This window comes from Neofelis nebulosa, chromosome 15, assembly GCF_028018385.1.
Source record: "Neofelis nebulosa isolate mNeoNeb1 chromosome 15, mNeoNeb1.pri, whole genome shotgun sequence".
NCBI classification, from domain to species: Eukaryota; Metazoa; Chordata; class Mammalia; order Carnivora; family Felidae; genus Neofelis; species Neofelis nebulosa.
In genome coordinates, this window is record NC_080796.1 from 41539630 (window position 1) to 41567413 (window position 27784).

At 40.1% G+C, this 27784-nt stretch overlaps 1 protein-coding gene and 1 long non-coding RNA gene across 6 annotated transcripts in view; one reads left to right on the plus strand and one right to left on the minus strand.

Moving 5' to 3' along the window:
* The window catches only part of CD46 (CD46 molecule), a 36045-nt gene extending 13535 nt beyond the window's left edge, over nt 1-22510 (minus strand). The window contains exons 1-8 of the mRNA XM_058701401.1: nt 22264-22510; nt 14502-14684; nt 14082-14184; nt 7586-7680; nt 5329-5526; nt 2878-3060; nt 2109-2153; nt 251-313 (exon numbers count right to left, since the gene is read on the minus strand). Of these exons, the coding sequence (XP_058557384.1) occupies nt 251-313; nt 2109-2153; nt 2878-3060; nt 5329-5526; nt 7586-7680; nt 14082-14184; nt 14502-14684; nt 22264-22381 (988 nt within the window). The 5' untranslated portion in view covers nt 22382-22510. The remainder of the gene's footprint in view (nt 1-250; nt 314-2108; nt 2154-2877; nt 3061-5328; nt 5527-7585; nt 7681-14081; nt 14185-14501; nt 14685-22263) is intronic.
* Nucleotides 22511-22605: 95 nt separating this feature from the next.
* LOC131496141 (uncharacterized) overlaps nt 22606-27784 on the plus strand; it is a 56786-nt gene continuing 51607 nt past the window's right edge. For all 5 annotated transcript variants that reach the window (XR_009254337.1, XR_009254340.1, XR_009254338.1 and 2 more), the window contains exon 1: nt 22606-23107. This is a non-coding gene — a long non-coding RNA (uncharacterized LOC131496141). The remainder of the gene's footprint in view (nt 23108-27784) is intronic.

A 27784-nucleotide genomic window follows, 5' to 3' on the forward strand; every position in this document is an offset into this window, starting at 1 on the left:
AGAGAGACAGAGCATGAACGGGGGAGGGGCAGAGAGAGAGAGGGAGACACAGAATCGGAAACAGGCTCCAGGCTCCGAGCCATCGGCCCAGAGCCTGACGCGGGGCTCGAACTCACGGACCGCGAGATCGTGACCTGGCTGAAGTCGGACACTTAACCGACTGCGCCACCCAGGCGCCCCTAGGACATCATTTTTAATGCATCGCCTTATAAAGCTCTTAACAATGTAAGTAGGATAAAGAGTGCTGGACCTGGATGATCTGAATCTGGATGGCTTGAACCCGGAGTCGTAGTCATAAGAGGAGGCTTGGATTCTGAAAAAATTAATGTTCCAATTCACCAAATTTATTAATACAAAACTACGGATTTAATTTTGATTTTGACTTTTAAAAAGATTATGTAAAAAAGAGTATGTAAAAAAATACATACTTCTTGAACTTTGTAATTCTACTTCTGGGAATTTAAACTAAGTATCTATTTGCACAAGTCCATCAGAATGTATGCATAATAACCATGTTTGCTGTAGCTGTGTGTTTTAAAATGGAAATCCCAGAAGTTAACTGGCAATAAATCACAAAAATAATGTGTTCAGAGATAGCAACTCTGAACCCTGGAAGATATTTCTTGCCAACCCTAGCAAAATAATCTTTTCGGTTCTTAAGCAGAGTAGCTCATTAGCAGAACATGCAAGATTCAGTGAATAAAGACTATTCCTGCCTTTCGGTGGCTATGAAATTTAGTTTCTATCGCCAAATAAAAATGCCAGTAAAGAGAAAAAGAATGAGTGTACGAGGTGAGGAGGGTTGGTGGAGGTGGGGGATGGAAATACAGGTCTTTAATTCTAGAGATAGCAGAAATTTCCCAGTTTAAACTGAGCTACAAAATAATTATATATATATATATATATATATATATATAAAATTTATATATATTACTTATATATATGTATTATTTATATATATTATTTATATATATACACACACATATATACACACACACATATGTATATATATTATTTATATATATTATATATATTTATATATATTTATATATATTATATATATTATTTATATATATAATATATATATGTGTAATATATATATTATATGTATGTATACACACACACACACATATAAACAAAAAGAAACAAAACCCTAAGCTAAACTGGTTGCAGTCAAGCAACTGAAACATTGTTCTGGACCAGGAAGATACCCTAAAGGAGCCAACAGATCACTTCTGAAAGGAGTAAAACATCAAAGTCAAAAGCACAGAATATGTACATGTTAAAAAACAGAAGCCAAGGGCCTTCCTTTTCACTAATATTAATTTGAGTGATGTCATATAAGCTGCCTTTAGGAGCTTCCCATGTGCCAGGCACTGTGCTGTTTTAAATGAATCCCATTAAGGGGCGCCTGGGTGGCTTGGTGGGTTGAGCATCAGACTTCGGCTCAGGTCATGATCTCACGGTTCATGAGTTCGAGCCCCGCAACTGGGCTCTGTGCTGACAGCTCAGAGCCTAGAGCCTGCTTCCGATTCTGTGTCCCCCCCTCTCCCTGCCCCTCCCCCCAACCCTCTCTTTCTCTCTCTCTCCCAAAAATAAACATTAAAAAAAAAGTAAATGAATTCCATTAAACATTTACCATCACTCATTAAGGAAGGCATTAAATCATTTTGCAGGGGCTCCTGGGTGTCTCAGTTGGTCAAGTGTCTGACTTGATTTAGGCTCAGGTCATGATCTCACGGTGGTGAGATCGAGCCCCGCATTGGGCTCTGTGCTGACAGAGTAAAGCCTGCTTAGGACTCTCTCTCTCCCTCCCCTTCTCTCTGTCCCTTCCTTGCTTGAGCACTAGTGCTCTATCTCTCTCTCTCAAAAAAAAGAAAAAAAAAATCATTTTACAAATACGTAAATACATTTAAAGTTTATATAACTTGCCCAAGTTTACATACCTGTTTATATCTGCATACTATGGCAAATAATTTTAGAATCGCTAACAACTTAAAATGGCTATCGATGCGTTCTTCTTCCTTTCATTACTAAACATGATAAATGTGTGTAAAGCGTTAGAGATTTAGAAGGTTTTGAAAAATATAAGCAGGAAGGTACTAAACCTGAGACACTCGGAATTGGAGGTTTTGTACTGGGAGGAGTTGACGCTGGAAAACAAAATGTAGATGCATCAAATCTTGGGGTTATTGCTGGCATTTGCACCAGGAATTTAAAAGACTTTTGGAAAATATAAGCAGAAAGTTAACTAAATCTGAATGATTCAAAATTGGAGGACTAGCACTGAGAGGAATCAGTACTGACAAAAAAATAAATAAATAATGTAGACTGGATTAGTACACCCCTCCCCCCGAATTACTGCTTTCTTTTAAGTGAATTATATCTTTCATTTTTTTTTTTTAATTTAAATTCAAGTTAGTTAACATACAGTGAGTGTAGTCTTGGCTTCAAGAGTAGAACCCAGGGATTCACCTCTTACGCAGGACACTCAGTGCTTGTCCCAAAGCATGCCCTCCTTAATGCCGGTCATCCATTCACCCCATCTCCCACCCACCTCCCCTTCATTTTTACACACAAAAAAGCCATACAAGAGAAACTTATATACCTGTGTGACATATGCAACATGCAAAGACCCTAGGAAAACGGATAAGATCACAGCGTAACATGCAAAGACCCTAGGAAAACAGGTAAGATCACAGCAGCAGAATGCTTCCGTGAATTCTGTAATACATCTGTCATGGAACTGAATATAAAGCAGAGTCAAATACTAGAATTGCGACCGTGCACCTATTTTTGGTGTCATTGTTATTAAACGTCAAAGAAACAAAATTACAAAAAAAGAGAGAGAGGGGAGGAAACAGATACCCATTGTACCTTTGTAACACATTGGGGCTGCAGGCTCCCAAGTGCTGTTACTGCCACAGACTGCTATGTTGGTTCCATTATAGTAATAACCCTCTGAGCACGTAAACATAACTGTTGCTTTGTAGGAATATTTTCTTCCAAATCCTGACGTCAGTTTTCCATTGGCGGGTTCAGGATGTGGACATATGACCACTGAAAAGCAAAGAAACTCCAGAATCAATGGAAAGCTGTTTCAACAAAGGACCAAAAAAAAAAAAAAAAAAGAAAAAAGAAAAATAGTGCACAGTAGTCATTTCCAGCAGGAAGAAACATACAACTAATGAAAGGCAAGGTGTTAATAAAAAAAAAAAAAATACCCAAGAAATCTTTATGTGTATGTACACTTTAATTCCAGGAAAAAGGATTTAGAGAAATCTGTAACTTTTTTCCACCTAGAAAGACTGTCATTAGAGTTTATTCACTTTCCTACTTTTTTTCCATTACTGACAGGTTTTGAGAAAGGTCTGACCACCACATACAAATCCAGGGCAAGTTCAAGAGCAACTTTTGATCCTCATTAGCTCCGGGGATTTTAATTAATTAATTATTATTATTATTATTATTATTTATTATTTTAGAGAGAAGGAGAGCATGAGCAGAAGAGAAAGGAGGAGAATCTTAAGCAGGTTGAGTGCTGAGCAACTTGGGGCTCAATCCCACAATCCTGGGATCATGACCTGAGCTGAAATCAAGCATCAGATGCTTGACCCAATGAGCCACCCAGGTGCGCCAGCTGTAGGTATTTTTTTTTTTAAAGGTCATGCTGACACTGGCTGCAGTACCCTGCTTTTCTAGAAAGGTAGGAAAGACTTTTCTGAGAAGGTAATACTTGAGTTCAGATTTAAAAGTTGAAAAGCAAGTAGCCATGCAAAGATACGCAAAAAGAAAGTGCTCAGGTAGCAACAACATACACAAATGGGATGTTCAAGAAACAGAAAGGCCAGTGGAGTTAGGGCAGTGTTTTCCAAACATCTTGGCCTGCAAGCCAGAGATCGAAAGGCACATTTGACATCGTAAACCCGTATATAAGCACACAGGCCTGAAATACAGGTCAGCCTCATACCAGCGTGCTCCGCTGTTTTCCTTTCTACTCCACCTCTTGGGAAGTAAACTACTGCTCATGACCTGATAGATTCATTTCAGAATCTATTAATTAATCTATTAATTAATCTTTTCACCGTTGTGCGAAACTACTGTTAACTGCACTAATAATTTTCTTTATGTTATGCTGGCTAGACATAATTTACGTACAGCAAACCTCATCCTCTTAAGCGGACAGCTGTATGAGGTTTGACAGAGGCAAATAATCATGTAATTACCACAATAAAGACACAGAAAAGCTCCATTGCCCCCCAACATTTCCTCATGCCGCTTTGGAATCAACCCTTCCCACCCCCACAACCACCTTCACCAACCAACCAAACACTGATTTGTTGTCTATTCCTATGGGGTGGTTTTTCCAGAATGTCATAATGAGCTTAATTTCTTCTTTTTTAGTTTCTTATGGTGGAAGCTTAGATCATGGGTTTGAGACTTTTTTCTAATATAAGTATTTCAGGCTATAAATATCCTTCTAAGTAATGCTTTTGCTGTATCCCACAAATAGTGAGATTTTGATATGTTGTCTTTTCATTTTTATTCAAGTCAAAACATTTTGCAATTTTCCTTGTGACGTCTCCTTTGACTCATGGGTTGGTTAGAAGTGTCTTGCATCGTTTTCAAATATTTGGGACTTTTATAGATACCTTTGATTTCTACATTCATTCCATTGTGATCTGATATTACACTCTGAATCATTTCAATTAAAAAAATTTTTAACTATCATATTGCATAGAATATGGTATTAGAAAATGTTCCATGTGTACCTGAACAGAATGAATATTTTACTGCTCTTCAGTGGTCCCTTTCTTCTAACAATCAAATCCCCTCCTGTGTCTCCCCGCATTATGTCACTCTCTAGACCCTTATACATTAATTTTTAAATATGTTTTGTCTAGGGTTTGTTATTCTTGTTTGAGATGGGTAGTCTTTTACAATTTATTCTACCATTTCCTATAGCCCGAACTCTCAAACATCTTGTAATAGAAGAGAAAATTGTTATTTTTAAGCCAGTGTGTGCTGGGTTTTTTTGATGTTTCTCCCAAAAACAAACAAACAAAAAAAAGAAAAATCCTAACTCACGCATACACAGAGGAGTTCACAATAAGTAAATTAGAATGCTAAGAATGTGTAGGGTAAGGGCTGGGGAACTCTATAAATAGAACTATTTTTGAGTCAATTTTACCTGTATTAAATTGAATTAGAAACCAATTTAACAGGAGGAACGAGCAAATGGGGCTGTTTTGTTTACTTGTAGGTAGGTATCTACCAAGGGTTTCCAACATATTTACAAATGAAGAAGGAAGAAAACGGAAGTATTACCTTTACACTGCGGAGGGTTATCACTCCATTCACCATTTCCGGTGCAAACAAGTCTGCTCTCTCCAATAAGTGAATATGCATCTGGTCCATTTGATTGATCACAACTGTAAGTTACCACTTCATTATATTCATATTCTTCCTTGCCACTATTGGTATATTTCCCATTTGTTATTTTCGGGGGTGGTAGACACAATATCCCTTAAAAAATGAAGAAAAAAAAAAAAAAGGACATGAAAGGCAAAAGGAAAGGAAAAGATGAAGGTAACATTAGTGAAGTCCTATGAACTGCCTTCAATAAATTCATTAACACATGATTTCTCCAAGCTGGCTATAAATCCAATATCCATTTACAAGAAAGTATCTGTGAGAAAATGTATTCTTCCAAATTCAAACCATTAATATAGACATGAACTTTTAGCATAAAACTCATTTTCTTAAATACTTACAAAAGATACCTATATGAAATACCTATGTTTACCTGCAAGACCATTCTAAGTTCTCATCATAAGAGATGCTGATGCTTTAATGAGAAAATATGCTTGTGATTAAAAATAAAACACAGTGCTAGTTGAGAAATGCTTCATAATTTATAAATACTCTTGACACTTGAACAACATTGGGGTTAGAACTGATCCCCTGCAGTTAAAACTCCTCATATCTTTTGATTCCCCCCAAACTTAACTACTAATCGGCTCCTACTGACCAGAGCCTTACCAAGAACATAAAAAGTTGATGAACACATATTTTTGTTATATGTAGTATATGCTGTATTCTTACAATTAAACAAGGTAGATAAAAGAAAATGTTATTAAGAAAACCACAAGGAAGAAGAAACACATTTACCATACTGTACTGTTAAAAAACCACAAGTAAGTGGACCCACAACAGTTAAAACCTGTGCTTTTCAAGAGTCAACTGTATAACCATTCACTAAATTGATAGTTCACAGTATCAAAATGTTATTATCTGTTTTCACTTTTATCCATATGAGTCTATGGTGAAATCATCCAGATACTATAAATTGTGTGATAACACCACCGACTGAATCCAGACATCTTCCTTTAAGCCAGATTTTGAAGAGATTTGCAAAAATGGAAAACAATACCCTATTCTATTTCTTGTGGAAAATTCTGCTTTTTTAAAATTTATTTATTTTTTGATGTTTGTTTATTTTTGACAGAGAGACGGAGTGCAAGTAGGGGAGGGGTAGAGAGAGAGAGGGAGACACAGAATCCGAAGCAGGCTCCAGGCTCCGAGCTGTCAGCACAGAGCCCAATGCAGGGCTCCGTCGAATTCACGAGCCGTAAGATAGGACCTGAGCCGAAGTTGGACGCTTAACGTACTAAGCCACTCAGGCACCCCGAAAATTCTGCTTTTTTAAAAAATTTGTTGGGGCGGCCTGAGTGGCTCAGTCAGTTGTGTCTGACTTCAGCTCAGGTCATGATCTCACTGTTCATGGGTTCGAACCCCACATCGGGCTCTGTGCTGACAGCTCAGAGCCTGGAGCCTGCTTCAGATTCTGTGTCTCCTCTCTCTGCCCTTCCCTGCCTCCCACAAATAAACATTTAAAAAAAATTGTTGCATAGGCTAACATGCATTGAGCTTACAGTTCTTAAAAGTGAATTAATAAATAATTATGAATATCAATAGACATAACCTGCATAGGAAAATCTCTTTGTGGTTTTTATTAATTTAAAAGCATAAAGGGATCCCAACAGCAAAATTTTATTTTATTTTTGTTGTTGTTGCTATAAGACTTTATTTTTTTAATATCAAATTTATTGTCAAATTGGTTTCCATACAACACCCAGTGCTCATCCAAACAGGTGCCTTCCTCAATACCCATCACCCACTCTCCCCTCCCTCCCACCCCCCATCAACCCTCAGTTTATTCTCAGTTTTTTAAGAGTCTCTTATGGTTTGCCTCCTTCCCTCTCTGTAACTTTTTTTTCCCCCTTCCCCTCCCCCATGGCCTTCTGTTAAGTCTCAGGATCCACAAAAGAGTGAAAACATATGGTATCTGTCTTTCTCTGTATGACTTATTTCACTTAGCATAACACTCTCCACGTTGCTACAAAAGGCCAGATTTCATTCTTTCTCATTGCCAAGTAGTATTCCACTGTGTATATAAACCACAATTTCTTTATCCATTCATCAGTTGATGGACATTTAGGCTCTTTCCATCATTTGGCTACTGTTGAAAGTGCTGCTATTTTAAAGACTAATCCTCTAAATTCAAAAGAAGGCATATACTTACTAGTACATAGAGGGGGATTATGACTCCAAGTCACTGAATTCTCGTCGATACTAGAAAGTTCACAATAAATAACTTTTGCCCCAAATAATCGATAACTAGAAAAGAAAAAAAGTTACTGGATTCTTCAGCAGTTAACAAGATGTGTAGAGCAATGAAAAAACATTTCTTTTAAAATTTTTTTTAACATTTATTTATTTTTGAGACAGAGAGAGACAGAGCATGAACGGGGGAGGGGCAGAGAGAGAGGGAGACACAGAATCAGAAGTAGGCTCCAGGCTCTGGGCCATCAGCCCAGAGCCCGACGCGGGGCTCGAACTCATGGACCATGAGATTGTGACCTGAGCTGAAGTCGGTCGCTCAACCGACTGAGCCACCCAGGCGCCCCGAAAAAACATTTCACATGGTTGTTTTTCTCTACTACAGTAGTTTGAGGAACAAGTTCCTTAAGGGACATATAATGAGAATGGTAACCATAGCTGCAACTTAACCAAATAAAGAATTTCTGCACTGAAATATACACTGGCCTAGAGCAAAGATTTCTAAATAAATCTGTCACATCTGTCAGTCTGGCCTCTATGCTATCTCCAGCAATCACATTACACATTCACTTCTATGCTCTGGCCATTCTTCTCAGTCAGAACAACCAAGCAGAGGGATTAGGCCCTAGGGCTTGCCTGGATGGAGCTGAGTCCCAGCTCCATGACTCGCTTTCTATCTGACCTCAGGCAAGTCCCTTAATGTTCCTCTTGCTCAGCTTCCTCATCCCGCCAAAGAGGATAACAGCATATACATCATGGAGCTCTTTTTTTAACATGTATTTATTTTTGAGACAGAGAGAGAGAGAGCATGAACAGGGGAGGGTCAGAGAAAGAGGGAGACGCAGGATCTGAAACAGGCTCCAGGCTCTGAGCTGTCAGCACAGAGCCCGATGCGGGGCTCGAATTCACGAACCGTGAGATCATGACCTGGGCCGAAGTTGGACGCTTAACCGACTGAGCCACCCAGGCGCCCCCATCATGGAGCTCTTTTGAGGATTAGATGAGTTGCCATCTGGCACATAGCAAGTGTTAGGTGAGTTTTAGTTCTTATTCATGTTTACATCACAGTATCTGTTTTTATAAATGCTTATTCATTGGGGGGGGGGGGGACAGAAAGAGAGGGAGAGAAAAGCTGACAGTGCAGAGCCCGATGTGGGGCTATATCCTACAAACCGTGGGATCATGATGTGAGCCGAAACCAAGAGCTGGCTCCTCAACTGACTGAGCCACCGAGGTGTCCCCATAGTATCTTTCTATCAAGGAGTAGCTCAGGGATATGCCTACTCATTATCTTCTCTGATGATTTAAATTCACAGTACTCTCTTCTCCTGAACTCTCATTGTAATGATCATGAATCATTATATTTATTTGGGACTATTCATTTGCTACTTTGTTTTGACATCTTTTTGTATGTATTTTGTTTCTCAATAAGGCTACAACTTCTCTGAGAAATAGGTCTTAAATTTTTACTGTTCCTTAAAGTGCCTAACAAGCTATCTCTAAATAACTATAGGCCTACCTCATTTTATTGTGTTTTTTGTGTGTGTGTGTGCACTTGGCAGATACTGTATTTTTTTTAATAAACTGAAGATCTGTGGCAATACTACAACATGCAAGTCAATCAGTGCATTTTTCAAACAGCATTGGCTCACTTCGCGTCTCTGTGTAAACTTATCTTTAAATTAAGGTATGTACATTGTTTTCTTTTTTTAATATATAATGCTATTGCACATTTACTAGACTCCATTATGGCATAAACCTAACTTTTATGTGCACTAGAAAACCCAATAATTAATTTCACTCACTTTTTTGAAATACTTGCTTTATTGAGGGGTTATGGAACCAAACCCTCAACCTCTGAGGTATGCCTATGGTGACAGCATGCTCCAATATTTTTACTGGACCAAGTTAAAAAACAGCAGTGAAACTGCCTGCAAATGCTTCTAGCTGAATTTTCCCCCAGAATCAGTCAATCACTGATTCTCTATTAAAATGTATTAGGAGATTATTCTGGAACAATGGCAAGGTGGTAAGCACCAGGAATCTGTCTCTCGATCTAGAAGACAACTGCACTCTTAGGATCTATGTGATGTAAATATTTTAGAACTAGGGAGTCTGCTGATGGTTTACAACTTCCCAGGAAAGACTTGGACAGGTAAACTGCATTGATTTCAGTCAATTTCATCTCAGCAGAGTGTCAGGTACCCATCCTCCACCCCCCAGCAGGCAGCTGTGCATGCATTCTTGGAGCAACTTAGGAGCAGTTGGGAGATCCAGGGTGGGCAAAAAAGACTCTGTCCTCCAAATAGCGGGGATCTGTGCTCTTATCACTGAACTCTGCTTCTGATCACAGAGAAGCAGTGAGGCAGGCACTTACTGTTGTCACACCTGCCCCTAACTCTTGTAAGCCCCCTTCTACCAGCCTGAAGTGACTTCTAGGGGACTAAACATCCAGTGCCCTCTGCTTCTCATTTCATGTTTCATTTTTCTCCACTCAGGAGCCAGACATTAAAGACTAGAACACTGAAAGACAATTGCATATGTGGGAAAAAGTAAAAGTGAATGTGCATGCCCAGAGAAAGGCTAGAAAAAACTGAAAAGACCTTCAGTTTACATGTCAGGCTGATCCTTCACATGGAGACAGCCTACAAGAATAACATAAAATGGCAAACCCTAGGGAAAGAGGAGAATCTGATTTCCAGAGTTAGCACATTAGTAGATTCAAACGTACAGTTCAACAAAAGTTACAAGGTATGCAAAGAAAGAGGAAAGTCTGGTCCATTCAAAGGAAAATATACATTGACAGAAATTAACAGAACTAGACAAAGACTTTAAAATAAAAGTCTTAAAGATGCTCAAAGAATTAAAGGAAGAAATGTAGAAAGTCAAGAAAACAATGTGTGAAGAAAATGGAAACATCTACTGGAGATAGAAAACCTACAACAAAACCAAAATGAAATTCTGGAGTTGAAAAGCATAATAACTACAATGAAAAATTCACTAGGGAATCGAATACAGATTTGAACATGCAGAAGAAAGAATTGGTGAAGAGAGGGCAATGGAAATTATGGAGTCTGAGGAGCAGAAAGAGAAAAGATTGAAGAAAAGTAGACAACAACAGATACTTAGGTGACACCAATATGCTAGCCAACATACATGCTGTAAGACAACGAGAAGAAGACAGAAAGGGCACAGAGAATATCTGAAGAAATAATGGTTGGAAACTTCCCAATTTTGATGAAAGTTGTGAATATAAACATCTAAAATGCTCAACAAACTCCAAGTAAGAAGAATGCATAGAGACCCACACTAGAAAGCACAAGAAACTTTCAAAAGACAAAGACAAAGACAGAGAATCTTGAAAGCTGGGAGAAAGAAGTGAATCATCGCCTAGGAGGAATCCTAAATAAGATTCTCAACAAATTTCACATCAGGACTTAGAGGTCAGAAGATAGTGGATGGACTGAAAGCTCAAAGGGCTAAAAGAAAAAGAACTGGCAACCAAAATTCCTCTATCCTACTAAACTGTCCTTCAAAAGTGAGGGAGAAATCAAGACTTCCCCAGAAAAAAAAATCTGAGGGAGTTTGTGACCAACAGTTTGTGACTACAATTTCGCTTGTAGGAAATGTCCAAGGGAGTCTATGAGGTGAAATGAATGGACACTAAAAAGTAACTTGAAGCTGTATGGATAAAGATCTCAATAAAGTAAATACCTGGGCAACATTAAAAGCTAGTATTATTGTAACAATGGTTTGTAAGTAAAATTTTTGTTTTCTATATGATTTAAGACACCAATCTTTTAGAAGAAAATAAATTATTAGTGCAGAAGCTAGTATTACAATTATTAGTGTAGAGATCAGCGCGGCATCAGCAACCAAAAGGGTGGGGATGAAGCTGTAAATGAGCAGTTTTTGTAATTTATTGAAGCTAACCTGGTATAAATTCAAACTGGAGTGCTAAGAGTGTAGGATGTTAACTGTAGTCCCCATGGTAACTACAAACAAAATAGCTGTAGAATATACACAAAAGGAAATGAGAGAGGAATTTAAACATTTCACTGTAAAAATAAACTAAACAAAAAATTAAACAGTAATACAGGAAATGAGGGACATAAAAAGGTGTAAGACATATAGAAAAAAATAGCACAATTTCAGAAGTGCCTCCTTGCCAGTAATTACTTTAAATGTAAATGGATTAAATTCTCCAATCAAAAGACAGTGATCAGCAGAATGGATGAAAACACATGCATGATCCAGGGGGACCTGGGTGGCTCAGTCAGTTGAGCATCTGACTCTTGATTTTGTGTCAGGTCATGATCTCACAGTTTATAGGATCAAACTGTGTTGGGCTGTGTGCTGACAACACATAGCCTGCTTAGGATTCTCTCTCCTTCTCTGACCCTCCCCAACTCAATTCTTTCTTTCTGTCAAAATAAACTAAACCCAAACCTAGCAGAAGGGAGTATTAAAGACTAGAGAGGAGATAAATAAAATAGAGGAGAAAAACCAAAAGTTGGTTCTTTGTAAAGATCAACTGAATTCACAAACCTTAGTTAGATGGACTAAGAGAGAGAGAAGACTCAATTTATTGAAATCAGAAATGCAAGTGGGAACATTACTATCAATTCTACAGAAATATAAAATATAATAAAAGAGTTCTATTAACAGTTTTGCACCAACAAGTTGGATAACCTAGATAAAATGGACGAATTCCTAGAAACACAAAGGCTACCAAAACTAAACCATGAAGAAACAGAAATTACGACTACTTACTCACCTATAACTAGTAAGGAGATTGAATCAGTAATTGAAATTCTCTCAATAAAGAAAAACCCCAGACCTGATGGTTTCATGGGTGAATTCCACTAAACATTTAAAGAACTAATACCTATCCTTCTCAAACTTTTCCAAAAAATTTAAGAGGAGGGAAATCTTCCCAATTCATTCAATGAAACCAGCATCAACATGATACCAAAAGACACTACAAGCAAATAAAGCTACACACCAATACTTCTTATGAACCATGATGCAAAAAATCATCAAAAAATACTAACCAACAAAATTCAGTAGCATATTACATACCATGAACAAGCAAAATTTATTCCTGGGATGCAAGGATGGCTCAACATATGAAAAATGACCAATGTCATATGCCACATCAGCAGAATGGACAAAAACCACACAATTATCTCAACTGATGCAGAAAAAGCATTTGACAAAATTCAACACTCTTTCATGGTAAATATATTCAATGAACTAGGAAGACAAGAAAACTATCTTAAGATAATAAAGGCCATTCATGAAAAACCCACAGCAAATATTATACTCAATGGTGAAAAGCTGAAAGCTGTTCCTGTAAGATCAAGAACAAGTCAAGGATGCCTGTTTTTACCATTTCTATTCAACATAGTACTGGAAGTTCTAGCCATAGCAATTAGGCAAGAAAAAGAAATAAAAGACATCCAAACTGGAAACGAAGAAGTAAAATTATCAGTTTGTAGACAATGTGATCTTATCTATAGAAAATCATAAAGATTCCACCAGAACAAAACAAGTGTTAGTAGCGCTAATAAATGAATTCAGCAAAGTAGCAGGATAAAAGACAATATAAAAAAAAAATCAGATGCATTTTCATATTGTATTCCGTTTACCTTCTAAATGAACATTTTTCATAAATGTCCAGTATCCCCAATATATACTATTGAAAGAACCCTATAGAACAAAGGCTGTTAATCTTTTTAAAAAAATTTTTTTATGTTTATTTCTGAAAGAGAGAGAGAAAGACACAGTGTGAGTGAGGGAGGGGCCGAGAGAGAGGGAGACACAGAATCCAAAGCTGGCTCCAGGCCCTGAGCTGTAGTCACAGAGTCCGATGTGGGGCTTGAACTCATGAGCCTTGAGATCATGACCTGAGCTGAAGTCAGATGCTTAACCAACCAAGCCACTCAGATGCCTCAAAGGCTGTTATTCTTAAGTGCTCAATACCTCTTTTTGAGATACTTAACCTTTGTTACAATCACAAAATTCTAACAGATCTTGATCAACATAACGGTTCAGGTTAACCAGGTGAATTTTGGTCTGCTCTCAATATAAGAATATCTTCAGTTGGCAATTTGGTCTTTCATTTCTATAAGCCCAACTTCAACTGAGAGTTGGCCATTTTAAATAGGGTGCACTTTATTGTAAAAAATGAAGTCACCATTGTTAATGCTCACAAGAGATATATAGTAGATATGGTAAATATTATAGAATTTTGTTTTTCTTCATTTAAATTTCTTTCTACTAATTACACATCTTTTCAGTTTCCATAAAAAGCCTGAGGCTTGTTAGGCGGTAAGTACAACTTGTCAATAGGAGGAAAATGCAATCAACTTTATGGGAACGCTGATGAAGAGAAGCAAAACAAAAATGGAATTAGGAATATTTACCTTATTTCCTCTAAGGAACAATTTACTTACCCCTCATTACAAGCATAGTGAACCTGTGATCCAAAGAGAAAACTTCCATTTACGCTGACCATATGGCCATTTATGGGATCTCCTGGATGTTGACATGATTTTTCTAAAAGAAGATTTTCAAATTTGTTGTTTCATGTCAATTTCAAAATACTTGAATTAAAGTAACAATTCTGCATTGCTTATCTGAATTCATGAGAGCATTTTCTATTTTTGACTATTATAAAGCCAAACTTAAGATTCACATTTAACCAGATAACCAATTGCCAAGAAAAAGATTCCTTGGGGATTTTTCGAGGACTGAAAAACTACTATTTAAAACCTACATTCACATGAGAAAACAATCACTGCACTAGTGGAATATGCAATCTCAAATGTGTGAAATCTCTAGAGCAATAAAAAAAAAAAAATCTGTACACTTACTTGTACAAGCCTCCTGGAGAGGTGTCCATGTGTTATTAGGGTAACAAACAGAAGATACGGGAAGAAGAGGTATAATACGCTTGTATCCTGGGCGACACTGAAATTGTATATTTTCCCCAGGATTATAACTGGATTTAACAACAGTTGGCCTCATAGAGTTGTAGTGCGGAGGGTCACAGGCATCTAGGGATAAGAGAATGAGAACATGAAAATGAAGTATTTTCTCTCTGTCACCAAGCAGGGACTGTGGTCTCCCAGCAGGAACGTAATACAGAATAGAAGGAAAAATCCAAGATTTTAAATGATTCTTCCATTCCTTTACCAAAGTTGTGATAGCAGTCAAGGATGTGCATTGCTCATTTTAAATAAAAATAATATCCTACTAGGTTTGGGGAATAGGATGAATTTTCTTTCAAGAATAAGTTGAAGAAACAAAATCAGTGGTTTTTGTCTTAACGATATATGTAAAAAAGCATCCTTCCCCATCTTTTTCTAAATTCATTTCAAAACTCGCCTCTCCTCAGGGTGCCTGGGTAGCTCAGTCAGTTAAGGGTGCAACTCTTGGTTTCAGCTCAGGTCATGATCTCATGGTTTTGTGAGATCGGGCCCTGAGCCCGCTTGGGAGTCTCTCTCTCCCTCTCTTTCTGCCCCTCCTCAATTCACACTGTCTCTTTCAAAAATGAAAAAAAAAAAAACAAAAAAACAAAAAACTATGAATAATTGCCCTTCCTCTAAGAAGCCTTCTATAGTATATGTAGCACTCTGCTCTGAATACTCTTCCATAGCCTGAAACAAACTAAAATAACTTGTCACTTCAGGCTTAGTTTCCTCTCAGAAGGCAAATTCCTAGAGGTAAGGGATCATATGTCTTCTTTTTCTATTACTGTACCCAGTGGGTGCTTACAAAATGCTATAGTAACAAGTGATTATTAAATAAGCGTAACATATTTCATAGATCAAAATAAATATTCACTAAAGCCTTTCAAAATACAAGACTTCATTTCTTGTTTCATATTAGTGAACTGGGCATTTTATAAGTGAATAAACACCATTTAAATATCAAAATTTACTATTCTGAAATCCTTTTTTTTAAGTTTATTTATTTATGTAATCTCTACACTTAATGTGGGGCTCAAACTCATGACCCCAAGATCAAGAGGTGCAGGCTTTTCTGACTGAGCCAGCCAGGCACCACTCAAAATTGACTACTCTCAATAGCATTACATGAAAAATACGTTGCTTTGGGGGACATTATTTTAAGTATGATTTCATCTTCCACCACTGATCAATGGATCACACATTCTTTCAGAAGCTCCCTGAATGCAGCTGTCTGGGCTGTTTATCCAATACACACCTCCAGGAGTGCTACGATACTGCTATGCTTTTAGAATTTTGAGGGGGTGAAGGGAGGGTTTTTTTTCCCCTCCCTAGAATAGTGTCATTTCTACTTCAGCAATTCCTCTTCCCTTTCAATTAACCATGAGCTTGAAAACCAAACAGATCTGTCAGAACAATTATGTAAAACAACATGATGGAGACACATCCAGTAAAGTCCTAAAGGGCTAAAAGAACATGGAGGCCTCTCCTGTAAGGGTGAGGACCTAAGGACAAAGAGATAGATCTACTTTGATCCCTGAGGAAACTTTTCTTTCTTACTCCCTGGATCTCCGTCTTACTTCAGATTAAGAGACTGGTCAAGAGAACTCTACTCAAGTGAAATATTACTCTCCTTTTACACCATATTCCTAAATTCTAAAATTGTATCTATAAACACCGTCCAACATTTCCTTTACATCATGTCCTCAAATCCACCTACTGGCAATATGTTTTCCACATTACCACTATGCTGACCCAGATATGTGAATGCTCCTCAATCAACTGTCCAAATCAGAACAAAAGCAAAAGGCAAACAAAAAGTCATAGCAATTAAAAGCATTAAAAAGAGAATTAATAAAGAGATGAATTTTATTAATAACATTACATTTACATTAAAATGAATACGCTGAGTCATTTTATAATAGGGGGAAAAAAGCTAGAAATGCTAATATAATTCCAATCTAGATACAAATGCACCATGTCATTAGAAATCCTGGAACCACCAAGAAATAAATCAAGTAACAGCATTCCTCTGATTAAATTATGCAAGTATTCCTTGTTTTATGCATTCAACTTCAGTAACTATATTGAAACCAGATAAGCATTTTAGAATTCCAAATATGACTTTCATATATAGTGACCTGTATGGAAAAAGAAATGTCAATTGGATGGTTTATCCATTCAACTAATTTGAAGTATTTTCTTCCTCCTAACACGCATAATTATAAGACATGCTTTCAAAAACATGCAAAGTTGACAACTTGGTTTGCAAGCTTTATACACTATAATAATTGAGTCCAATATTGCACTGTTTTACAATAGTTTCTTCTCTTGCTGGGAACACTGATGATTTTTTTTTTTTTTTTAACCCTCTGGCTACCCTTTGTTCTCTGCTTGATTGGATAATGTGATATTCCTGATGGCTTGCTCTAGGAATTTGTGTTACTTCATTCTGCAGATCCCTCAGGGTGAATATGTATACTCCCATGACCTTATTATCACTGAGAGGAGTTGCCTCCCGCATCCTGGCATCCTCAATCTCTAGCCAGGGTGCCAAATGTATATATCCAATTGCCCACCCACATGCTCCACTTGGAAATGTCACGCTATCTCCGATAACATTTTGAAGCCAAAGTGTGGTCTCTTGATTCTTTTCATACTTACACATGCCCAGCAAACAAAATAGATGGGTTTTAAAATTTCAATTCCTGTATAATTAACATACAGTGTTATTAGTTTTCAGGTGTACAATACAGTGATTCAACAACTCTATACATTACACAGTGATCATCACGATAAACATACTCTTTATCCCCTTCACCTATTTCATTCATCTCCCCACCCACCTACCCTCTAATAACCACCAGTTTCTTCTCTATATTTATGAGTCTGTTTTTTAGTTTATCTTTTTTGTTGTTCATTTGTTTGGTTTCTTAAATTCAATATATGAGTGAAATCGTAGAGTATTTGTCTTTCTCTCACTGACTTATTTCACTTAGCATTATACCCTCTTGCTGCAAATAGCAAGATTCCATTCTTTTTCATAACTAAGTAATAGTCCATTGTATATAGCTTCTTTATCCATTCATCTATCAACTCACCCTTGGGTTGCTTCCCTATCTGGGCTATTGTAAGTTAATGCTGCAATAAACATAGGGATACATGTCTCTTACCAAATTAGTGTTTTCACATTCTTTGGGTAAATACCTAGTAGTGGAATTATGAATCATACAGTAATTGTATTCTTAATCTTCTATGTTTTCCACAGTGGCTGCACCAGTCTGAATTCCCACCAAGAGTGGACAAGGAGGACTTTTTACCCACAACCTTGTATTTTGGATTTTGGCCATTCTGACAAGTGTGAGGTGGTATCTCATTGTGGTTTTGTTTTGCTTTCTCTGATGACTGGTGATGTTGAGCACCTTTTCATGTGTCTCTTTGCCATTTGTCTGTCTTCTTATAGAAATGTCTGTTCATGCCTTCTATTTTTCATTAGATTATTTGGGGTTTTTTGTTCTTGAGTTAAATATAGATGGTCTTCAAAACAGAAATTCCTGTTCCTTCTCTTTTATTCTGCCTTTCCTTTGAGTTCAGATCACCATCATTTCTATCTACATTGCTACTAGCATTTATGAATAGGCCTCCTTACCTACCACCCATCTTTCAGCCAGGCAGCCTGGTTCCACTACCAACACTTCTTCCCACCACATTCGTCTGAAACCCTCCCGCACTTACACCAACAATCTACAATGTGGTCCTCAAGAAATGATCTTCTACTGAGTCTAGAAAATTAAAGTAACTCTGGTTTAGATTTGCCATGTGCCAAGTCAAACAAAAGGGCTCAAGGTGCCCTAAAAGGACAGATGCTAACGTCATGCTGAATTTTAATGATGGTGATTGTTCATTCTTGACTATGCTGTTGCTTTCACAGTGATCTGCTCTGTGATCTAGTCCTCTGCCTTTCTCTCGCCTCTGTGTCCTCCTGCTGCCACACCGGGTAGCTCCACAGTCCATGGATGCCCTAAGCCATGTCACATCGCTAAGCCTCTGATCACACCGTTCCCTCTGCTCTGAACACCCTTCCTACCTGCTCACCCGCAAGCCCTGTTCAACTCTCGTCTCCTTACACTGAATCCACTCAACTGTTCCTCCAGCAAGCGTTTTCCACTTCCCCGGGGAGGCAGGGCCCCTTCCCCTTCCCTTGCACCGTCCTTTGCATGGACCTCTCAAGTCACTATCACATGTTTTTGTGTTTAACAGTTCCCATGGCTGGCTCCATTCATCCATGCAGCCACAACACCAAGCACACCATGTCCTCAGAGTAGCGAGGCAAAACAACATGGCACTCAAAGGACCACTGGTGTCAAACAGAACACCATGGGGAAGAATACGCTGTCAGCCATCTGACATTGAAACTAACCATCTTTAAGCTTTAAGCACTGGAGAAAGATCTGGCCATGTCATTTCTTCTGTTGCCTATCTCCCAGTATTCTGTAACCTAGCAACTGACCAGAAGGACTGTCCTCTGGGTATTACAATATGTAGAGTAAAGAAACTAAGAAACTAGCATGTAAGCACTTATAGATCTTGGCTTCTTTAATTAGAGAGAAAGAAAAGACCTAACGATATGACCCACAACAGGAGATAGTGGGTTTTATACAAAACAGCAGACCCTTTGGAGAAGAATGAGACTGGTCCCGAAACTGGACAAATGTTCCCTTCTTGCCATCTCGTGCAGCTGGCAACTAACTCCCTCTGAGGTGGTGGGCTTCCGGGCACAACACTGTCTGCCTACACACCTTCTCCTGAGAGGATGAGAGGCATCAAAACTGATCTGTGTACACCCTTCCCATTGTTTCCCTGCCCAACGTAATGAGGGCTCATTTGTACTTTCCCTAATTTCATACCTGTCCTGATTTTACCTTTAAAAAAACTTTTTTTTTTAATCTTTATTTTCGAGATAGAGTGCAAATAGGGGAGGGGCAGAGAGTCAGGGAGACACAGAATCTGAAGCAGGCTCCAGGCTCCGAGCCATCAGCACAGAGCCCGACACAGGACTCAAACTCACGAATCGGAAGATCATGACCTGAGCTGAAGTCGGACACTCAACTGACTGGGCCACCCAGGCACCCCATGATTTTACCTTTGAACCTTACATTTGGCCTTGATTTCCCTTTTCTTCGTTTTTAAGTTTTATTCCCTTCCATGTTGCACTCTGTTCATTTCATTTGTCTCTTTCCTCTATTCCAAATAACATTCAGAGTCTCCTTCCACTTTTAGCTATAAGGCTAATCTAACCTTGATCCTTTTTAAAAACTTCTTTTTGTTTTCTTTTTACCACCACTGGCCCCTCTCCACTCCACTCCCCCCACACAGAAATGAACTGTTTGATGATCAGTATCAAGCAAGACTCTACATAAACAATGGAACACAGAGCCCCTCTGACAAGCGCCCTTGCCTTAGCTTAGGCACCACGGATAGGCCATCCTAAGCACGATTCTTTAAAGAACCTTCCTCTGGTACTGTAAGCCTCACCTGAATCCTTTATTTCATTTTCTGGTACTTAATGTTTATACAAGAGTGTTGATGCTGACGCAGAAAATGGGCATCTGGAACCACAAGTGTGACAAGACAGAGGAGCTCTCTGCATTCTAGTGGGGAGAGCAGAAGACACAGGTTTGCAAGGGTGACTCCCAGTCGGGGGATTTGAGGTGGAGTGAGTGGGTCCACCTGAGACGGGGTGGTCAGAGAGGGGCCTTCCGAGGGGGCGACATCTCAGCTGAGTGTGAAGGACAAAAAGGAGCCTTCGGCACAAGGGGCCGGGGGTGGATGCTCCAAGTCTAAGGGAATAACAAGTGCAGAAGCCCCACAGTGGCAGAGCATGGCCTGTTTAATAAGAAAACTGTTCTTGCCTCCAGTTAAATGGTGTCAGGGAATCAAGCTCCTTTCCTCCAGAGCACTTCTGCGCTACAACATATTATTAGTAGTATGCTTGGTGTCTGCCACTCCCAATAGATTTTAGCAACAATTTCTTGACGGCCACTGTGTGTATGGCACTGGGGGTCTCACAGTGAGTAATGCAGTCTCTGCTTATATTGATGTGACTGCAGCCAGATCAATAGTGAAATCAGGATCATGAAAATGGGGCAGTTTTGTGAGTGCTCACCAGTGTATCCTGAGGACCAGCACAGAACCTGGCACACAGAAGACAAATATTTGGTGAATGAATGCTACTAAGGAAAGAATGCAGCATGCATAACATATACCTAATAGGCTCCTAGAAATAACTTGGGCAGAGAAACACAGGTGCAGATATAGACAGAATGAAATATACTAAGGTGCTGAAAATGGTTGTTGCTTGAATGTTAAGTGTTAAACAACGAGCACTCTTTTTTAACACACGTGCGCACACACACACACACACACACACACATATATTATAAGCACTCATTCCTATTCAATGAAACATTACACAAACTTAACGGATGGGCCTTCAGCTTCTGTTAATGCGTGCAAGAGAAAACCACACTGACATTATTTATCATGTTATTTCTCAGGATACTCATTTATCAGTAAGCTACCAATCTTTTTGATTCATTCAGTGGGCACCTGGATGGTTCAGTCAGTTCAGCCTCCAACTCCTGACTTTGGCTCAGGTCATGATCTCATGGTTGGTGAGTTGGAGCCCTGCATCTGACCCCACACAGCGGGGCACCTGCTTGGGATTCTCTCTCCCTGCCTCTGCTCTTCTTCTGCTTGAGAGCGCACGCTCTCTCACTCTCTCTCTCAAAATAAATACAATTAAATTAAAAAAAAAATTCCCTCAAATATGACCCACCCTAATGAAAAGAAGGAAATGGCCAAAAAGCCATTAGGTAATGGAATTGGGTAATGTCTATTGGATGGGAACAGGAAGATGATTCTATGTCAAAAAAAAAAAAAAAAAAAGAACAGCATTCGACCAACACCAATATGATCTTGGACAACAAGGAGACTGTTGTCTTTAGGTACAAAAAGCAAGGTGTGGCCTTCCCAAACTCTAAGCCCCAGGGACCCACAGCATTTTTGCACTCAGAGGCTCTCAGTCAAGCTTGCACACACACGGGGGGTTCTCAGCCCCCGTGTAAACCAAGCAGAGAGCTTCCTTACCCAACACTCGACAGCATAGGCCTGGTCACTTCCGTAAAGCACACACCCGGTAACACCCAGCCTGGGGTCCCCTAGCCCCGCACAAATTATACCCTCTTCCCAAGGCAGCACCCCTCCAAGAAACACAGGGCAAATATCCCCACAGGCACAGCACGGATCCTAGCAACAGCTGCACGCACTGAACACGAAGACCAAACCTTCACCCTGAACTCCAGGTCCGCAAGTGCTCAGGCCCGGAAGCACACTGCAAACTATCGCTGGGGTCAGGGATCCGCCCTGGGAAAACACCCGCCGCACCCATCGCCCGCAAGACTTACTCCAACGCCTCACAAGTCTTCACCTCCGGCACCCCAGAATCCCCAACCGATAGGTGCTCGCACAGCACGTCCAGGGGCACCCCCGGCCCGCGCCTGCTCCCGACCCACCAAAGAAAGCTCCGGGGCCCTGGGTCCGGTCGGCCTGCTCGCAGACCCGCTCCGGCTCGCCACTTGAGCGCACACCCGATCCAAGCTCTTACCGGAGGGCATGGGTAGCAGTAGCCCTGGGGCCACCAAAAGGATTACAAAGCAGGACAGTGAAGAGCGCCTCTCGGGGAGGCCGGGATCTGCGTGGAACAGCGCGCAAGACGCCATCATCTTCCGGGAGACCAGCGGGAACCGGGGAGCTCGCCGGGCAAAGACCTTCCCGAGTCCGGGTACCAGACGCAACAATCCCCCTCGTACGCAGGTGTCAGGCTCCCAGGCGCAGGGGCGTGGCCTGCGGAAGTGAGTGGAAGTGACGGAGTTGGGCGGAAGTGAGAGGACTTCCGGACTGGGCGGGGCTAGCCAGCAGCTGGAAGCGGGACCTGCCTGGTGGCGTGCGGGACTTGGCTGGCTTAGGATGAGAAAGGGTTCCGGAAGGGTGGAAAGGAAAGGAGGGCTAGGGAGTCATCTTTGTCCCTTTTCCGGAGCGGAACGCCGCTTTGAGGGAAAAGCGCCTCGCCCTGAAAATACAAACCCAGAGCCCAGGCAGCGGGTCGTCGTGGGGCCAGCATCCCTCGGGGCTCTGGTCGTGTCCTGAGGCACTCGGGACTGTCCGGACCCCCTGGGCCCTTGTTTCAAGAGTTGGCAGTGATCGGGCATATTTAGGGACAATACTTGTGATTTCCGGGGCTCAGCACCTGCTCTTGGATCTTCTCAAGGCCTGCTAGATTTCAGAATCTCAAAGGTTTGGCCACTGCACTCCCAACCCCTAAGGAAAGGATAGGAGATGAATTATTAAAGGACACCGGGCCATTAGCATATCGGGCCTCACCTCTCTGGGGCCCTTGCCCTTGAGCAACTGAATGTTTTATTGAAGAGGAAAAAACATGCACGACAAAGGTAAGGACAAGGGAGTATTAATTGCCAATCTCCTGGAGATACTCAAAGCCGTTATTGTTGGGATGCGAGGAATTGATAAGAGAGAGCTCTTCTGGGGAAACAATCTCTCGGTGGAAAGTCAAGCGGAAAATGAAGAATGAGCCAGATCTATTTGTAGCGTTGTGATTAAACCTGTATGACTAGTAAGAGGAGAAGTAACATGACCTTTATTAAAAGAGCACACAAAAGGAGGTGACATTTTCTTCCTATTAGCTGACAAAGAAGGATAAACATCAACCGGCGTGAGTAAATGTATCGGGGGGGCCAACACCCTCAAACTTTTGGCTTTCAAGTTGTCCATATGTTAAGTTTTCAAATGGACATGACTTTTAAACCACTAGTTGTTCCATTTAGGGTTCATGCCAAAGAAATCGTCAGAGCTGTGACCAAAGATGTATAATTTAGGGGGGGAAAAATAAATCCTAAGTGTCTAGCAAAAGTAGAAGGCAGATTTGATAGGTGGCTTTACGGTATGGATGTCTAGGCAGAAGCAGTTAAAAATCCACGCAAGAAACTACGCAATATTTTTGTGAGTTAAAAAAAAAAAAAAAAAAAAAAAACCTCGATAAAGTATTTGACTTTTGGCATTCTCATAGAGGAATTAGTGTAAAATATTCCAGAATTAACTAATGGTGATAGTGATGAGGGAGTGTGAGGCGGGCTGAGGGCAAAACACAAACTAGCACCCCTCTCTCCCACAGTGGGACATGTGTGATATTCCTTGGACACTTCCACCTACCCCAAAACCAGAAAGGACAAGAAACCAAATGGTTAAACTGATGAGAGTCTCCACCAGTTTACCAGAAAAAGTCAGTCCCATCAACAGCCTAAAATTCAGGCTCTCCCTACTGTCTCAATGTTAATGCCTTGCTAGAGGGAAAAACAACCTTAGCTGGGCAATAGCTAGGCCTCCAGTAAGTCTTTAGCAAACTCCTTCTTGACTTTTTGTCCCCAGCCTCCATAAAATGGTCACCCCCACACTTACAGTGCAGGTCTTCCTGCCCATGAGTCCTGTCCCCATGCTTTCACAAAATCACCTTTTTGCACCAAAGCCGGCTCCAAGAGTGCTTTCTTGGCCGTTGGTGCCAGACCCCACGAACCCCCCATCACCCCAAAACTTCAATAGGATAATGGAGATTTCATTTTCATTGTGGTTTTTAGTTTTCTTTAATGCCCCTGTGCTACACTGGGAATCAGATGAAGAAAAAAATTGTCAAAGTCCAACTTCTACATCCACTGCTATTTCGTTCATAGACTCTCTCAGAGTTAAGTTATAATATGAATGGTGAGGAAATGTAAGCTTTTTGTATTAACTTCAAATGCATCTTCTGGAATTATAAAATGCTGTATGCATTTAAAGAATTCTAAAGCAGAGATGTACTAAAAACATTGTGGGTTCAACAAACCGTGGAATTTCCTCTTTCTCCCAGAACAAAACAATGTCTAGATTCTTGGCACTGCGTATAAAACGTTATGTAAAGTGATACATAAAACAAACACCTTAGCATCTTAGATTGTAAGATCCAGACACTCCGTGATGACATTGACTTGAAGGAAGTATAGTTAAGGAGACAGTGAGGGGGAATTATTTCTGTTAATTCTTAACAGTTGCAAAATACTGACAGAACAGAAGTGTCCTATGGACCAATGTTGATACTTAACGCGTAAAAACAGAGAATGTATTTATTGTTCTCTGTAACCATCTGTATAAAATGGTATATATCATTGACATCTCAATAGGATGAAAGCATTTTCCCATCTATTTCTGGTCTTAGAAGTAAGTGGGTTTTTTGCTTATGAGTAAATTAAAGGTTCAGAACATGGCTGGGGTTTGGTTTGTTAGTTGCAAGTGCTGGATTAGATTCAGGAATCAGGGTTGCACGGTTGCACTGGAACTTTCCTTCTGTCAGCAAAGTCTGTCCTTGGGGTTCAGCAAACCATTCTTAATATAATTGAGTACTTTCACATTGATTAATTAATTTTCAAATGACACAATTAAGGCTCCCTTTGAAAGGTTCTGAGCCCCATTCCCTCTTGTTCTGGACAAGCTCCATGAGACAGGGACAGAGTTCTCTTGCTGTAGCTCCAGTGCTGAGACAGTTCTGTGTCTGTAAGGTGTATAATAAAAACCTATATATACTGAATGAAATAAATGGGAGTTGCTGTCTCGTGCATCTAACATGCCTCTGCCAATTCTCCGCCACCATGGATTAACCAAATGCCGGGAAGCTCTGAGAGATTTTGTTGTAAGAATTTTAAGATACTGGGAGCAAAGTGGGGTTTGCCTCTAAAAGGAATGAGCTACAACTGTGTGCACACAAACCGTTCCTGGATCGGGCACTGCAAGCTGTGTTACGAAGCAGAGCTGCTGTCTGTCCCTTAGCCTTGAGATCGTTTTAGTGACTTGGTTCAAAGGGAGAGTGTCGACAGTGAACTCCTTGAAGCCCTGACGGGAATGGCACTCAAGAGTCCAGGCTTTGAGTGAAGCAGGGGAGTAAACACTCATGGTTTCTGCCGCTCCCCCTGGAGATTCTGTCACACTGCTGAAGTGCAGGAGAGGAGAGCACGGAGAACATGCCTGTGCGTAGACCAGGTTTGGAGCTACGTGCTACATCTCCTTTCAGACTGTGAAGGCCAGTGGGGAGGAGGTAGGTGTGTGAGGCTGTCATTAAACACAGGCCAACTTCTGGAAAATAAATCGTCATGTTGGATGATCCCTGGCCTCCTAAATTAGTCTGTTTCCATCGAGCTTATCAGAGGTCGGGCTAGCAGCAGGAATGGGCCTGTGAGTGCTCTCAGGAGAGGCTTTCCGCTGCCATGGTGAATTACACACGAGGCGTTTGTGAAAACCCGAAAGAGGATGGCTAAACAGGATGGTTCAACCATCTTGCTGATGTTGGCCCTGGGAGCTGTGCCACCGCCCTTTGTATCTGGTAAACACCTGCCATTCAGTTGACCTTCTTATTTAGCTCTTACCAGCGAGGGCATTCCTGTGGTAAGCCATTACCTGCCCCGGGATTCTAAAACAATCAAGTGCAGAAAGGAAGGCATTTCTTAGAAGGAACACATACTCCTTTTGTTTCCTCTTGGCTTGTGAAGGTTTAAAATGTAAATATATTACAAACCATAGTCCACAAGTAGATTTAGAAAGGAAAATCTTTTATCCCTTTCTTATTATAATGATGGAGACAACATTTTATTTAAACGTCATAGATTTAAACTAACGTACACCTCACACTTGCATGCACACAAAAGGCAAATGAGAAAAAAGAGAATATTAGCACTAGGAATAACTTTGGAGACCAGCTGGACCAGCCCCTGCTTTTCAGAAGGAAAATGTAAGGCCAGAGGTTAACACAATTGTTCAAGAATACAAATAAAGTTTGTATTTAAAAATTTTTAAATTAAAAATTTTTAATTTAAAAATTTTTAAACTTGAAATTCAGTATTTTACCCATAATTAGTATATAGAGTATTTCCCTTATATAAATGTTGCACAGGTAAAAAAAGTCTCATGAATTTCTTGAAATTAAATGTCCCAGGCATCAGATAGTTGTCAACCACAATACTCACAGACCTACTTCATTCTGGGTGGAAAAAAAGGAATTTACATTTTTTTCATGTGATAGGGAATTTTGATTCTAAAACAGCCCAGTGCCCAACTATTTTCTAGCCCTCCTTTAAAATGTACTTCTTCAGGGGCGCCTGGGTGGCTTAGTTTAGCGGCCGACTTCAGCTCAGGTCATGATCTCTCGGTACGTGAGTTCAAGCTCCGGGTCGGGCTCTGTGCTGACAGCTCAGAGCCTGGAGCCTGTTTCAGATTCTGTGTCTCCCTCTCTCTGACCATCCCCTGTTCATGCTCTGTCTCTCCCTGTCTCAAAAATAAAACGTTAAAAAAAATTAAAAAAAAATGTACTTCTTCAGAAGCTTAAGATGTAATAGATTTCCCTGTGTTCCAGCTAAGCAAAGCCATTTAGGATCTTTTTATATATTCATAGGTCACTTCCCTTTCTTCTTTTGGTGACCTGGCTGTATATCTTTTGCCCTTTTGCAGGGAGGGGGAATGGAGAGGGATGGTTTTTGAATTTTTAACTCTCTAAATATGCCTGTTTCCCCTGTCCATGATATAAGCTGTAATTTTTTCTTCTGGTTTGTCAGTTGACTTTGCTTATTCTGTTTTTCCCTACCTTCCATGATTTTAAAGAAAACTTCCAGTTGATGTTCGGCTCACTCTTTATATTTATCAAGGTCAATTTGGCAGAATACACTCTAAAAGCAACTTAAAACCCGGGATTACATGTAGATAGCAGTAGTCATATGCGAATCTATTGTTAAATATCCAGGAAGATTCTGATATTTTCTAGATTATTAGCATGACCCATAATATCACACCAGATAATTTTTGATCCGTATGTGGACTAGTTAAGAACTCCAAGACCACTTATTTATATATTAATTTTTTAACTTATTTAAAAAAAAAATTTTTTTTTAACCGTTTATTCATTTTTGAGAGACAGAGAGAGACAGAATATGAGCAGGGAAGGGGCAGAGAGAGAGGGAGACACAGAATCTGAAGCAGGCTCCAGGCTCTGAGCTGTCAGCACAGAGCCCGGCGTGGGGCTCGAACTCCCGAACTGT